The sequence below is a fragment of the Labeo rohita genome, chromosome 6 (assembly GCF_022985175.1).
Source record: "Labeo rohita strain BAU-BD-2019 chromosome 6, IGBB_LRoh.1.0, whole genome shotgun sequence".
Classification (NCBI taxonomy): domain Eukaryota; kingdom Metazoa; phylum Chordata; class Actinopteri; order Cypriniformes; family Cyprinidae; genus Labeo; species Labeo rohita.
The window spans coordinates 12,662,924-12,675,621 of NC_066874.1; the positions used below are offsets into that span (position 1 = coordinate 12,662,924).

General features: G+C 37.3%; 1 protein-coding gene across 3 annotated transcripts in view; it reads right to left on the minus strand.

Moving 5' to 3' along the window:
- Window positions 1-19: 19 nt before the first annotated feature.
- The window catches only part of ube2o (ubiquitin-conjugating enzyme E2O), a 38,458-nt gene continuing 25,779 nt past the window's right edge, over window positions 20-12,698 (minus strand). For 2 of the 3 annotated variants that reach the window (XM_051113159.1, XM_051113157.1), the window contains 12 exons: window positions 11,095-11,197; window positions 10,646-10,991; window positions 8,860-9,014; window positions 8,552-8,664; window positions 8,352-8,474; window positions 7,951-8,040; window positions 7,575-7,845; window positions 6,951-7,424; window positions 6,478-6,614; window positions 6,156-6,359; window positions 5,590-5,647; window positions 20-3,620 (listed from right to left, as the gene is read on the minus strand). In XM_051113159.1, the coding sequence (XP_050969116.1) occupies window positions 2,872-3,620; window positions 5,590-5,647; window positions 6,156-6,359; window positions 6,478-6,614; window positions 6,951-7,424; window positions 7,575-7,845; window positions 7,951-8,040; window positions 8,352-8,474; window positions 8,552-8,664; window positions 8,860-9,014; window positions 10,646-10,991; window positions 11,095-11,197 (2,823 nt within the window). In that variant the 3' untranslated portion in view covers window positions 20-2,871. The remainder of the gene's footprint in view (window positions 3,621-5,589; window positions 5,648-6,155; window positions 6,360-6,477; window positions 6,615-6,950; window positions 7,425-7,574; window positions 7,846-7,950; window positions 8,041-8,351; window positions 8,475-8,551; window positions 8,665-8,859; window positions 9,015-10,645; window positions 10,992-11,094; window positions 11,198-12,698) is intronic. The other variant, XM_051113158.1, reaches the window with a different exon arrangement.

Genomic DNA, 12,698 nt, shown 5'->3' on the forward strand with positions numbered 1-12,698 from the left:
CACAATATTATTACAATGGTTCCACTTGAAAAGAGTTTAATGCATTGTTTAGTGCAACCAAAATAAATTGTTTAAAAAAAAAAAAAAAAAAAAAAAAAATCAGCAAATATAAATAAATAAAAAATAATGAAAATAAATAGATAAAATAAAAATGTAACACTCTTCAATACACCTCAAGCATTCACATTACCATGTATTTTCCATGTATATATTATATATATATTTATATAGTCATGACTTCTGTAAAGAGAATTCAGGCTACAAATCATATGTTTATTAGTTTACCATTACAGGCCACTGTGGAAATGTTTACATTGTACAGTCAAGTCTTGTGTAGCCGTTAAGGCTTAAAGCAACGTGTTACATGCTTTGGCTGTTACCTCTCCTCATAATAGTGTGATTAAATTCAGAGTATTGTACACATACACAGAAAATAGTTCAGAGTTTAAGGTTGATGTTTGATTCTTGCTTGAGACTTAGCTTCACATTACAGTACTGAAATGCATGAAATCTACTGAAAATGAATCACAGAGAGCTGAACTGGTGGAAGTGTGTAGCAGATGACTTAGAGACTTAGAGTTTAATTTCAGTCAACTGAGGCAATGTGCATATGTTTGATAAAGCATTTGTACTCTCCAAATATCATACTGTAATAAGCTAAACATTCAAAAGAAAACAAGTTAAATAAATCATTTTATATAGAACATCTCAAAAATATCTTACTGTCAGCAACTTTTATGCATGGAAACATGTTATCTTATACAAGATGACACAAAGCCATCAGCTAGAGATTTCTTATTCTTTTCTGTCTTTCAAAAGACTTCTACTGCTGATGTTTTTCTGCAAGTTAGCATTTATTACATCTACACATCTGCTATCAAGCCCAATAACCAAACTACAGAAAAAGCAAGATTGATGAAAAAGAAAAAAAAGAGAGAGAAAAGAAAGAAAAATCAGCCAGCTGCTCACAACTCAATAAGAAACATGATGTGTCTTGCAGCAGAAACAAGTGTAATTATGTGCAATCTGATGACTCCTGATGCCTGGTGACTTCATGTCCATATAAAGCTATGTGTACTTTTCACAAGTATTGCATCACAAAGAGCATACGACCTTTAGAGACATATGAAAGTCGTCTGAAGGCTGTACTTTAATGACAGCTGGCCTTATGTTGATGTAAACAAAAGAGTGAGGTCTAAACTGCTCATTTTGAAACTAGTTTGCTGCCTCCTAGTGGTCTGGAGAACCACAGCACCAGGATTAACATGAAGCTTCTAAATCACAGCATCTAAATCATGTCACAGAGATACATATGATATTGGAAAAAAGTTGGTAGTTGGTTAAATAGTGTAAATAAAAAAAATAATAATTATATAGGCAAATATACAAACAAACCATTTCACAGTTGTCTAAAGAATACAAGTTCTTGAATTGTGCTTGTGAAAATAATTTGTAATATTTAAGCCTCTCCATCATAACTAGTGCGACTAATTGGGCCCCTTAATACAGAATGACAGGTATAAGCTTGAAATCAGTTTTAAGGCAACAATGTTGGACAGAGGAAAGAGAGAGTTAGGGATGTTACTGGTCGAACTTATCAGTGTTGAAACATGAAACCTTCATGCAAACATCTCAAAACGTCTGAATCCTGGCTGCTAAACCTCTTAAAGTAATTTCTTTAACTAGCTGACTCCCGTGATGGGTCAAACAGACCCTCTGGGTGCTTTCTCACATTTAATAGAATAGAAGACTGACCTGCCTCATACTAAAGGTCCCATTGTTTATTTACACATATGTAAACTGGATTTATGATATGTATGCATTTATGGCAAAAGTGTAAGAAGAGTTTTAAATAATGTACTGTACAGAGAATAATAGTTACTACTGTAATGTCGAAAATCCTTCTCTGTGCCATGGAGGGGGAGGGACAAAGATAGGCGATGTAAGATTCCAGTTTCAAGAGTCAGATAGTTTAGTGTGTCTTGTTGCTTTGTTGTTTTTAAATGTAAACTTGACACTCAACTTTCACATGATTTCTGTGCAAAACACCAGCAGGGTGTGTACAGTATAGATGACCGGGCAGTTGTACAACTTTGACTTTTTTTGGATCTAAAACCAAGCCACCAACACCTTTAAAAGACTGATGATACGAAGTAAGACTGAAAAGCAATGCAGTGTTAGCAGCACTAACATGAATAAATTGGACCAGAGAGCAAGTCATGCTGGGAAATATAATGATTTGATTAACCAAAGACAACAATCACACATCTGATCTGAAATGTTTTGGAAAAACGGACAATAACATCCTTCCTTTTTTTCTGCAAATGAATTGTGCAAACCAATATGTGGTGAGAGTTTGATGGTGATCCCATCGAAAAATAGTCTCTGTCCTTTCCATAGTAGCAAATGACAATGCCTAACACCATTTTGAGCATCCCATGGCACAATAAATCCAATCACTCTGGTACAGTTTATAGCCACAAATCTGGAAAAGTCACAACACAAAAGCTTCAGTCAAGCCTCAGTATCTCTTAAAGTCTCACATCCATCTGTTTTGTCCATACTTCCCTGAGAGAGCAGTGTGACGGCAGGGTGGTTGTCAGGGAAACAAGATAGAAGCATATGAAATTTCAACATTGTTTTAATAGAAACCAATAATGTGTGCTGCCACCCCATAATCAGTGAGAGGAAACAAAAAAATGAAACAACTAAAGACGTACTACAAAGCAATTAACAAAGGCTGCTAAGAACATTAGCAGCCTGATGAGCAGATCCAAGATCCTGGACAAAGGATTAAAGGGGAAAAGCGCAGCTCTTGGGTTGAGTAAAGCAGAAGAAATGAAAATAGGGAAAAATTATGCTGGAGGACAATTATTTGTTTTCAGGAATGCCAGCAGCTGTGAGAGTAGCTCGATACTGCTGCAAAACTACACGCATGCTCTTCACAAAGCCTTTGGAAAGAGGGAAGAGTGGGAATCCAATGTCTGGATAGCCACTGCGCTCTGGAAGGAAGCTGCGATAACTCTTTCTCCGTTTCTTTGGTCTCACAGCCGGCTGAGACTCCTGATACGGTTTTACACTTTGTTGTGATGTCACAAAACCCAATACCCCTTCAGAACCTTCTGGTATTTCTGATCCTGCACCACCCACAACTGAACTATCACACTCAGAACTCTGGCTCAGGTCCCGCTGCCCACCTGAACCAGGAGGTCCACTGGTCCCCACTGTGGAGGGACTGAGACCTGAGTCCTCAAGCTCCTCTTCGCTACGCACATCCTGCTTGCTTGGGCTGCTGTGGGCCAGAGCTGATGGGATCTCTTCAAGAGGTTCTCCATGGAGAATACCAACACCACATCGTAAAGCACGGTCAGTCACTGCCCCATCCAACTCTAGCCAGGACTCCAGCCGATGGACCAGTCGCCAGCCGCTGCAGGCAAAGTGCTCACAGACCTCTTGTTGAAAGACCTCCACAGGCTGCTGGAGAAGTTGAGTCATTGACTGCACCATCTTGATTAATGCCATCTCATTGTAGCAGCGACTGTTCTCGTAACCCTCCTGAAGGCCTCGGTCACTGTCAAAGCCAGCCTCATTATAGTACGGCTCGTTGACCAGAATCAGACCTAAAGGCATGGAGACAAAATATTTACACAACGGTGCAAAAGAGAAGTGAAGAGGGCTTCTAAGGTAATCATTCATTTAAATTTATATTTGATTATGTTTCACATTTTCTCACAAAAGCCTAACACTACAAAAGTGATCCTTAAAGCAACTATGTAGTTTTGTGTATTTTTGGAGCCTCCAACAGTTAATTAAGTGTAATTCACTGTCGTAATAGCTGGGAAGCTGTACATGTGCATTTGGGTTGCGCAGTATACTGGTACCAGAAAAAAAAAAAGAAATAAATTATATATATATATATATATATATATTATCTTTAAATGGTACAATACAATTTTGCTCATTTTTAATGCGCTGATGTTCCGAAGTTCAACGCTATGTGGCAGTGTTACCCAAACCGATACAAAACTGGCAAGTGTGACAAGAGAGGAACAAGTTGCATCAAAGAGATAAAACTCACTCTACGTGATAATTGTGCTGACGATATAATGAGACAATATTGTAAATATTGATAAAATATTAATGTTCCTTTGTGTATTTGCATAAGTGCTGTGCTGAGTGCCAAAGTGATCTATTTACATGTTTTTGTTGAGCATTGTAGCCAATCACAGACATACAGCTGAGGTCAAAAGTTTACATACACTTTCAGAACCTGCAAAATGTTAATTATTTTAGCAAAATATTTTTTTTGTTCAGTGATAATTCATCATGCGTCCCTTGTTTGTTCTGAACAGTTAAACTGCCTGCTGTTCTTCAGAAAAATCCTTCAGGTCCCACAAAATCATAAATATCATATTTTTGCCATTTAGTACTGCCCTTAAAAAGCTACAGAAAACTCTTACATGTGCTCCACAGCATTTTTTATTTTTTGATTGTTTGGTTTGATTTGATTTTTGGTTGTTCATGAGTCCCCTGTTTGTTCTGAACAGTTAAACTGTCTGCTGTTCATCAGAAAAATCATTCAGGCCCCACAATTTTTTTGGTTTTTCAGCATTTTTGTGTATTTGAACCCTTTCCAGCAATGACTGTATGATTTTGAGATCCATCTATTCACACTGAGAACAACTGAGGTACTCATTTTGCAACTATTACAGAAGGTTCAAAAATGCTCACTGATGCTTCAGAAGAAAACACAATGCATTAAGAGCCAAGAGTTGAAATGTTCTGAATTTGAAGATCAGGGTAAATTTAACTTATTTTGTCTTCTGGGAAACATGTAAGTCTCTTCCGTAGCAGCATGTGTCTTCTGAATGGCAGTACTGAATGACAAAAATATGATGTTTAGGTAAAATAGGAAAATCTCAAAATCATACTGTCATTGTTGGAAAGGGTTCATATTCACAAAAATGCTGAAAAACTAAATAATTTGTGGGACCTGAAGGATTTTTCTGAAGAACAGTGGGCAGTTTAACTGTTCAAAACAAACAAGGGACTTATAAAGACTTATCACTACAAAAAAAACAAAACAAAAACAAAACAAAAAAAAAAACAGCTGTGGATCATTCAGGTAACAACACAGCATTAACAATCAATCTGATAATATCACTTCTGAGAAGTGCTGTTTGTGCTGTTTACATGTTTATGCTAAAAAACAAGCACATTTGTTATTGCAGAGTTTCACACAGTGCTCTTAATAAAACCTTTTTTTAATTCTGTTATTTTTGAGGCTGCATATTTGTCACCTATGGTATCGATTTAGTATCAATAACAAGGTATTAGATTGTGGTACAGAAGTGAAAATTGTGGTATCAAGTCCTCCCTACTTCCCTTAAAACAATCTGCCCTTTTCAGGGAATTTTGCAAATGCTCACCAAACTAAACTTTAAGTTTCAAAAATATATTGTATTGAATTTATACATTATAGCAACAGTCATTACAATACAATAATAACTGTGCTGACTGGGTTCCAAAAAAAGTAACACAAACAAATAGCCCCTAACAAGGGAATAATAGGAGTAGTTCTTAATTAACCTTGTATAGAGATAAGCACTTGCAGTAGACTGGATTTGCTGGTCCATCTTTCAGTACCCTGTAAAAAGGAAACATCACACAAAAAAAAAAAAAAAAAAAAAAAAAAAAAAAAAAAAAAAAAACATCAACATTGACCATTTTTCAAACAATGCAATGGAGGGTATCAAGTCTTTAAGTACCAAAGCTAAATCATGCTTTTCATTAATAATAATAATAGCAGAGTTGTTACTGAAAAATCTGACATAGATCTCATTAAGAAAACTAAACACCATTATTAATTTTACAAAATTTTCTACTAATTCTAGATGAAAATGCTAGTCACTCATAACATGCCATTCATGGTCTTACAGTAGCATTGCTGGTACAGTAGCAAAGAACTGTCTATTTCATTCCAATGGTCAGAAAGTATTTAACAGCTATGAAAAACTCAATTTAGGATATGACCTCCTGAAATGACATCCAACATAGTGGCAATGAAGAATAATCAAAATGAGGGCAAAGAAATGGCTAGTTCCAAATCAGGAGTATATTAGCCAGAAATTAGATCAGAGACTAGGTCAGCTTACCTTTCCAATCCAGGTGCCAAGAAGACTGACACAAACCTTCCCATTGTCATAGAGGTTTGGGTTAAGTCGCCCGCTGCACTGAGAGAGGTAACGGAAGAGAGGAGGAACAGCAGGATATATATTAGGCAGCTGGATATCAAAAAGGAAGAGTCCGTCCTCATAGGGAGTGCGGTTGGGGCCCTTAATGAGAGCTGAGAAAAGGTCCTGAAGAGAAAAACAAGAGGAAAATGAATCATATTCCCAAATTTTTGAAAAAATATTGCTTTTCATACATTGCAAAATAAACTAAATATAACAACCAAATCTGTTAATAAAAAGATACCATTCTGTCCTCAAACGTCTTCACCATGATGCCATCAGGCAGAGAGGTTGCCAGCAGGGCCATTTCTTTCCTTACAGTGCTAAAGAACTTCTTTGCCTCTGCTGGCTGAAACTCCATTTTTTTAAATGAGTGGGTGTCTATGGTGAGAAAGAGGCATCATTTCAAAGGGCTTCTGGAATGAAACTTATACAAGATATATCCTGTAGATAAAACAGTAGGGCATAGCACTGATAGCTCTGATTAAAATGTAAATGTGTACTTTCAATACAATCTAAGTCGCTTTGAGTAAAAGCGCCTGCCAAATGCGTAAATATAAATGCACAATGCAATATTTGAAAATGTTGTACTGAAATTCGTTCATATTTAAATTCTGTCAGATTATCATTATTACCAATCACTATTTATAGTTTTCATGTTATGTCACACCCTTACAGAAATGCCCACATGGAGGGCAAAACATGCTTTGTCTGTACCTGGTGCCCATTCCAAAACAGAAAACACTTCCCCTTTAGCACTGGTGAAGGTGACACCCGGTTTGCCTCCACTCTGCTGACACAAAACCGGCGTGTCACTAGGCCACTCAGAACGGACAGGCGTCTGTGGTTCAGCTAGCACTGGCACTGTCACTTTTTCCTCCTCAATGGCAGCCTCCATTTTATCTTCTTCTACAATGGCCACATTGTCTAGAGTTTTCTTCAGGTTCTCCTGAAGTTTCTTAATGTCATCCAAAAATCGCTTTTCTTTCGTGGGTTTGGCATCGGCTGGGGTTGTGGCAGCACTTGTGGCTGATGGTTCTGCAGTGGGAGAGGTCGGTGATCCGGTCCAGAGCTGCTCGACAGTCATGTTCTTTAAACTTTCCAAAATCTTCAGGGCTTCTTTAAGCTCACGGAAGCCACGCGGTGGAGTCTCTTTACTGGGTTTTTCTTCAGGTGCAACTCCACCTCCACCTGAGTAAGCAAAAATAAAAATAATTGCTACAAAGTGTTCACTGTTCCTTAACCAATGAGCAGAGGATATCTGCAGTTTACTTGACAAAATTCAATGTCAATGTACCAATTAACTTAATTCTGCAATATAACTTTATGAGAATTCAATACCACCAGGAAGTTCAGGATTAGGGACAGCTCCTGCTGAGTCTGTAGTCGTGGAGGCATGCACGCCATGGGTTTTGCCATCAGCAGTGGCACCTGTGGTGGGGGAAGAGACTGGGATGGTTTCCCCACCACCTGGTTCATCTTCCACTTGTCCATTATCTGTCTCCCAGCTATCACTTTCATCTTCCCATTCTTCAGATGAGGCACCACTACTGCTGCCCTCTGCAGAGTCATAATATGTTTCTTCAATCTCAGACTCGACATTATACAAGTGCTGAGAGAGAAAGAATAAATAAGTGTTAGTTCTAAGGTCTACAGGTGAATGTGTGCTTATATAGTAACAAGATCATTACACCAGTTTGAGTAAACTGGTGCATACCTGTGGCAGGACAATTGTCTTAGAATTATCAGCCCACACAACCTCCACTTTACTGCTAAGATCCACCCTGCACACCTGGCCAACAGATCTCTATAGGACAGTTGAGGCAAGACATTAAAGCAAAAGGAGAATGAAAACCAAAGAACATAAAAATTGCAAATAACAAGGTTACTAACTAACTTATAGAACACAAAGACAGACTGTCCACTTAAAGATTTACATAAAAAAAAAACTGCACTTGAATAAAATTTACTATGAGGTGCAAACTCCTAGCAGAGTCAGGAGTTACATTTTAAACTACATAATCAGACTCATTTGATATAAACACACATGTGGTAACAATGTGGTAAGCCTGAAAATGTTCTCCTAAAATCTCTTAAAATGAAAAACTATTTTTGTACCTCATTTTCACAGTCCTCTGTGTCAGAGTTGCCAATCCTTATGACAATATCCGTTGTGTGGAAATGGAAATCTGGATGATCAGCAATGTCATAAACACTAACGTCCTCCTCTTCCCCAATCACCTACATATACAAGATTAATTTTTTGAATATGAAAACATACAATCCCTAACACCTCTTGACAGTAAAAACAAAAATACCTCAACATCGTCGCCTGCAGCATTAAGTTTGACCCACTTGACTACACAGGTTCTGGCCTTATGGTCACCTGACTGAATCACGCCATAGATGCCTGGATCCTGAAGAGCCTGGGCTGCAGGAGCCACAATCATACAGTTTATTTCAAGTGAGTAAAAAACAAGATCTAATGTCTACAAGAACTAATTGCCAGTCAAATGAAGTCAAATGTAAACAGCCTAATAAGGACTGATCCACTAAATAAGGGCATGAAACATGCAAATCAAAGTCATATTGAAAATTGCACAATTGCAATATAGAGGGAACATACGTCGTTTGTCTACAACATAGTCTCCAGGGCAGAATTCATGGTTGTCCAGGTGCTGGATAGGGATCAGGTCATTGGAGCGGATCCCTGTCTCTAATCTACCATCCTTCCACATCACATTTGCAGAGGTAACAGTGGAGACAACCTCAACCGCCACCCTATGCACAAACAAGACACACCAATTAAAAGTATATTTAACTGATGTCTTATTTCATTTGACAGAAACATGATATGAAATGTTGCAAACCTTTAGATGGGTCTTATTATAAAATCTGATCATCTTTTTTTTAAACAATTAATATGGCCTTTAACGATTTATAGTTATATGTCTTTAATATTACTATTAAAAAGGGAGTATTGTTATAAATATGATGCATATTTTCCTTTCTCCCAATGAGCTGAAAAGAAAATGACATAGATACTATAACTGCACATTAAGAACATTTTCAAAAGAACAAGGAGCTATAACATCACGCCACGGAGTCATTCTACATACTATGAAAGACAGGTGAAAGCATACAGAGCTCAACAAGGTTTCATTATGTTGTCCCTAGTCTCACTGGGACACATACACATCAAAATGCTATTTTCGCATATACTATACACATCAAAACGCAACCACAAAATAACATGATCAATATAGGCCGGGAACAATTTTGGAGAGATGCTAATTTTAAGAATTTTGGTTGCAATCCAACTTAATGGTTTGATTAATCGCACTTAACTGTACATTATAACTGTACATTTATTAGTGAGTTTATTACCAAAAGTAAATGACCTGCAGTTCAGGGAGTGACTTTTAGACAGCTTGCCTTGACTCATTTTGACATTCTGACTCATGTGCACAAAGTAAAAAAATAGAATGTACAAGAAAAACACCTGTAAAAATAAACATGGAAAATTCCTTCATATTAATACTGTTAATTGTGCCCTTTTTAACGTTTTTTTTTTTTTTGCTTTACAGTGTAGTGTGCTTTATGTTGTTCCACACAACCCACAAGGATAACCCGATAAAAGAGTTTTGCCTATTGTATTATTGCCAGTTTAGCCTTACTCTCTCTTCATACTGATTTATTTTCCTACAGTATTTAACCAGTGTTCTACTCAAAATGTTGGAAGAACACAGACATCTTACAAACGTCTACTGCATGAGCATCATGTCTATGTTGGGTGTTCACACTGGCCATGTCTCTTCTGTGCAACAGATTTGAATCTCGCACATATTTTCTTTAATAATGACCAAAAAATACAGAACGGTTCTGGGAGGGGGTGATATTTAAAGCACAATGGTAAGTAACTTATCTTGACCCCCAATTAAGTGCTGGCTGCTTCAATTGTCTGCATTCAGTATTCAAATGTTATTCAGTGGTATTCCTTGTCTTTTCTAATCTCAAAAACTTAATGCTTAAGTTTTTCACTCAGAGCAGAGCTCAGAATGGGATATCTGTTAAGTTTTTGGTGCTGCACCCATTTATCCTTTTACTGCTTGGTTTGGAAACCTTTTTAAAGATGCAACACCACATGGCTCACACTCCTAGTGTACTTTATTAAGATGGGCATTGAAAAACACACTACTAAAGCAGGCCATAAAACCCTAATCAGAATCAAAGGTCAATAAAATCTATTATTTAGAACTGTTTGTCAATTTGCAACCCTAATAATCAATTGTCATACGTTTATATGATATCATGGGTAATTCTGCAGTGTCATCCACAACACAACACAGCTGGTCTAGATTTTCATTTTAACCTCAGAAATCAATGAAACATTTCTTTGCAGATTCTTTCACCTGTCTCCTGGTTTAAATTCACGTGAAAACTTTGTTCTCTTCTTCTTGTGCTTTCTCTTTAGGTTGCGTATAGAGAGGGGGATGCTCTTTTTTCGGGTCGGGCCGCTTTGCAGTGAGGCTGTTGAGCTGGCAGAGGAAGTGACAGAACTGGTATCATCTGTATCATCCCCTGGCTCCTCATCTGACTCTTGTTCCCCCAAATGGGCCCACTGTCCCTGAAGAACATCCAGTGGTGGCTCTTTTCCCCCTTCTAGAGCATCCTGGCATGGAGCAGGACCATTGTTGGGGAAGCATGGAACAGAATTATCATCAGCACAGTCCTGTTCCTGCACTGGTCTCTTTTCACCTGGAGAATAAGACACGGTTCACAAAATTAGACAATTTCTGCAGACTATCAATAATTCAGTTTGTGGTTTACAAGACAATTACATGATGAACAAGTGCAGTACCTTCCGTGCCATCCATTTTCGCTGTTGACTCTGAATCGTTACTCGGTGTGTCTGCATTGTCTGTAATTTTCTTTCCCACTTCCTTTTTAAACATTCTTTTTAACTGAAAATGAACAAATAATAATGATCAAAAAGCAATAAAAAGAAACACCACTTCTTTCCATTTAGAAAACTACTTAGTTTTGACTAACACCAAGTTAGTCATAATATTTTAACTAAATCATTAAACTATACTCATGTTTCAATTAAATAAATATTTCTTCCAGTTTTCAAGTAATAATACAAGATAGATACACAATCCATAATAAGATCCAAAGCATAACAAGACAAAGATACAAGTTAAGTAAACAGAGTTTACATTTTTCTAACAGCATCATCTACTTAAGAGTCTTAAGTGACATATTTCTTAAAACAGATTCAGGGAAACCTGTAGCTCTTGTCCTCTTAGACCTAAGTGCTGCATTTGACTTAGTAGACCACAACATTCTTCTGTCACGCCTGGAGTTTTGTGTTGGACTTCGTGGCATGGTTTTACAGTGGTTTCGCTCTTATTTGTCAAATAGGTGTTTTTCTGTTCGTTTAGGACATTATTGTTCTTCTGACGTTCCTCTTGAGTGTGGTGTTCTGCAAGGTTCAAGCCTTGGCCCTGTGTTGTTTTCTATGTACTTGCTCCCTCTGGCTTCTGTTTTTGAAAAATACTGTGTCTCTTTTCATCTATATGCTAACGATACCTAGCTTTATCTTCCTCTACAGTGTAATAATAAGAATTCTCTTCAGCCATTGTTAGATTGCCTAAATGAACTTAAGTTATGGCTTTCAAGCAATTTCTTACATCTGAACGAAAACAAATCAGAAATTATTTTGTTTGGTCCTAAGGAAAATGTTGTTTTTAATTTTGATCTTGTCTTCCTAACTCCGTGTAATACACAGTGTGCCAGGAACTTGGGCATTCTATTTGACTCCAGTTTAAAGTTTGATAAACAGATTTCAGCTGTAGTCAAGTCATGTTTTTACCAACTTTGTTAAGTTAAACCTTAAACCTTTTAACCTAAGTTAAAAGTTAAACCTTTTCTATCTCGGAAAAACTTCGAAACAACTATCCATGTTTTCATAACATCTCGTCTTGACTCTTTGTATTTTGGTATTTCTCAGTCTTCCATTTCTCGTCTTCAGTCAGTCCAGAATGCAGCCGCTAGACTGCTGGAAGGCCAGCGAAAATATGACCATATTACTCCAATTTTAATGTCCCTACACTTAAAATCTTATTATTTGTTTACAAAGCTCTCAATAACATGGCACCTCAATACTTAACCAATTTCCTGCTTCCGTATACCCCTTCTAGAACCTTGAGATCTTGTGACCTTGGCCTGCTCATAGTTCAGAGAGTTAAACTTAAAAATCGTGGTGATCGTGCTTTCGCTACTGCGGGACCGAGACTTTGAAATAGCCTTCCTCCTTTTATCAGACGTGCCCCCTCTGTTAGTATTTTTTAAATCCTATCTTATGACATATTTATTTACCCTGACTTATAACACTTCTTAGTACGTTTCCTGTGGTATTCCATTGATTTTATTTGTCTGTTGATTCTCTGGTTTTCCTTTTAT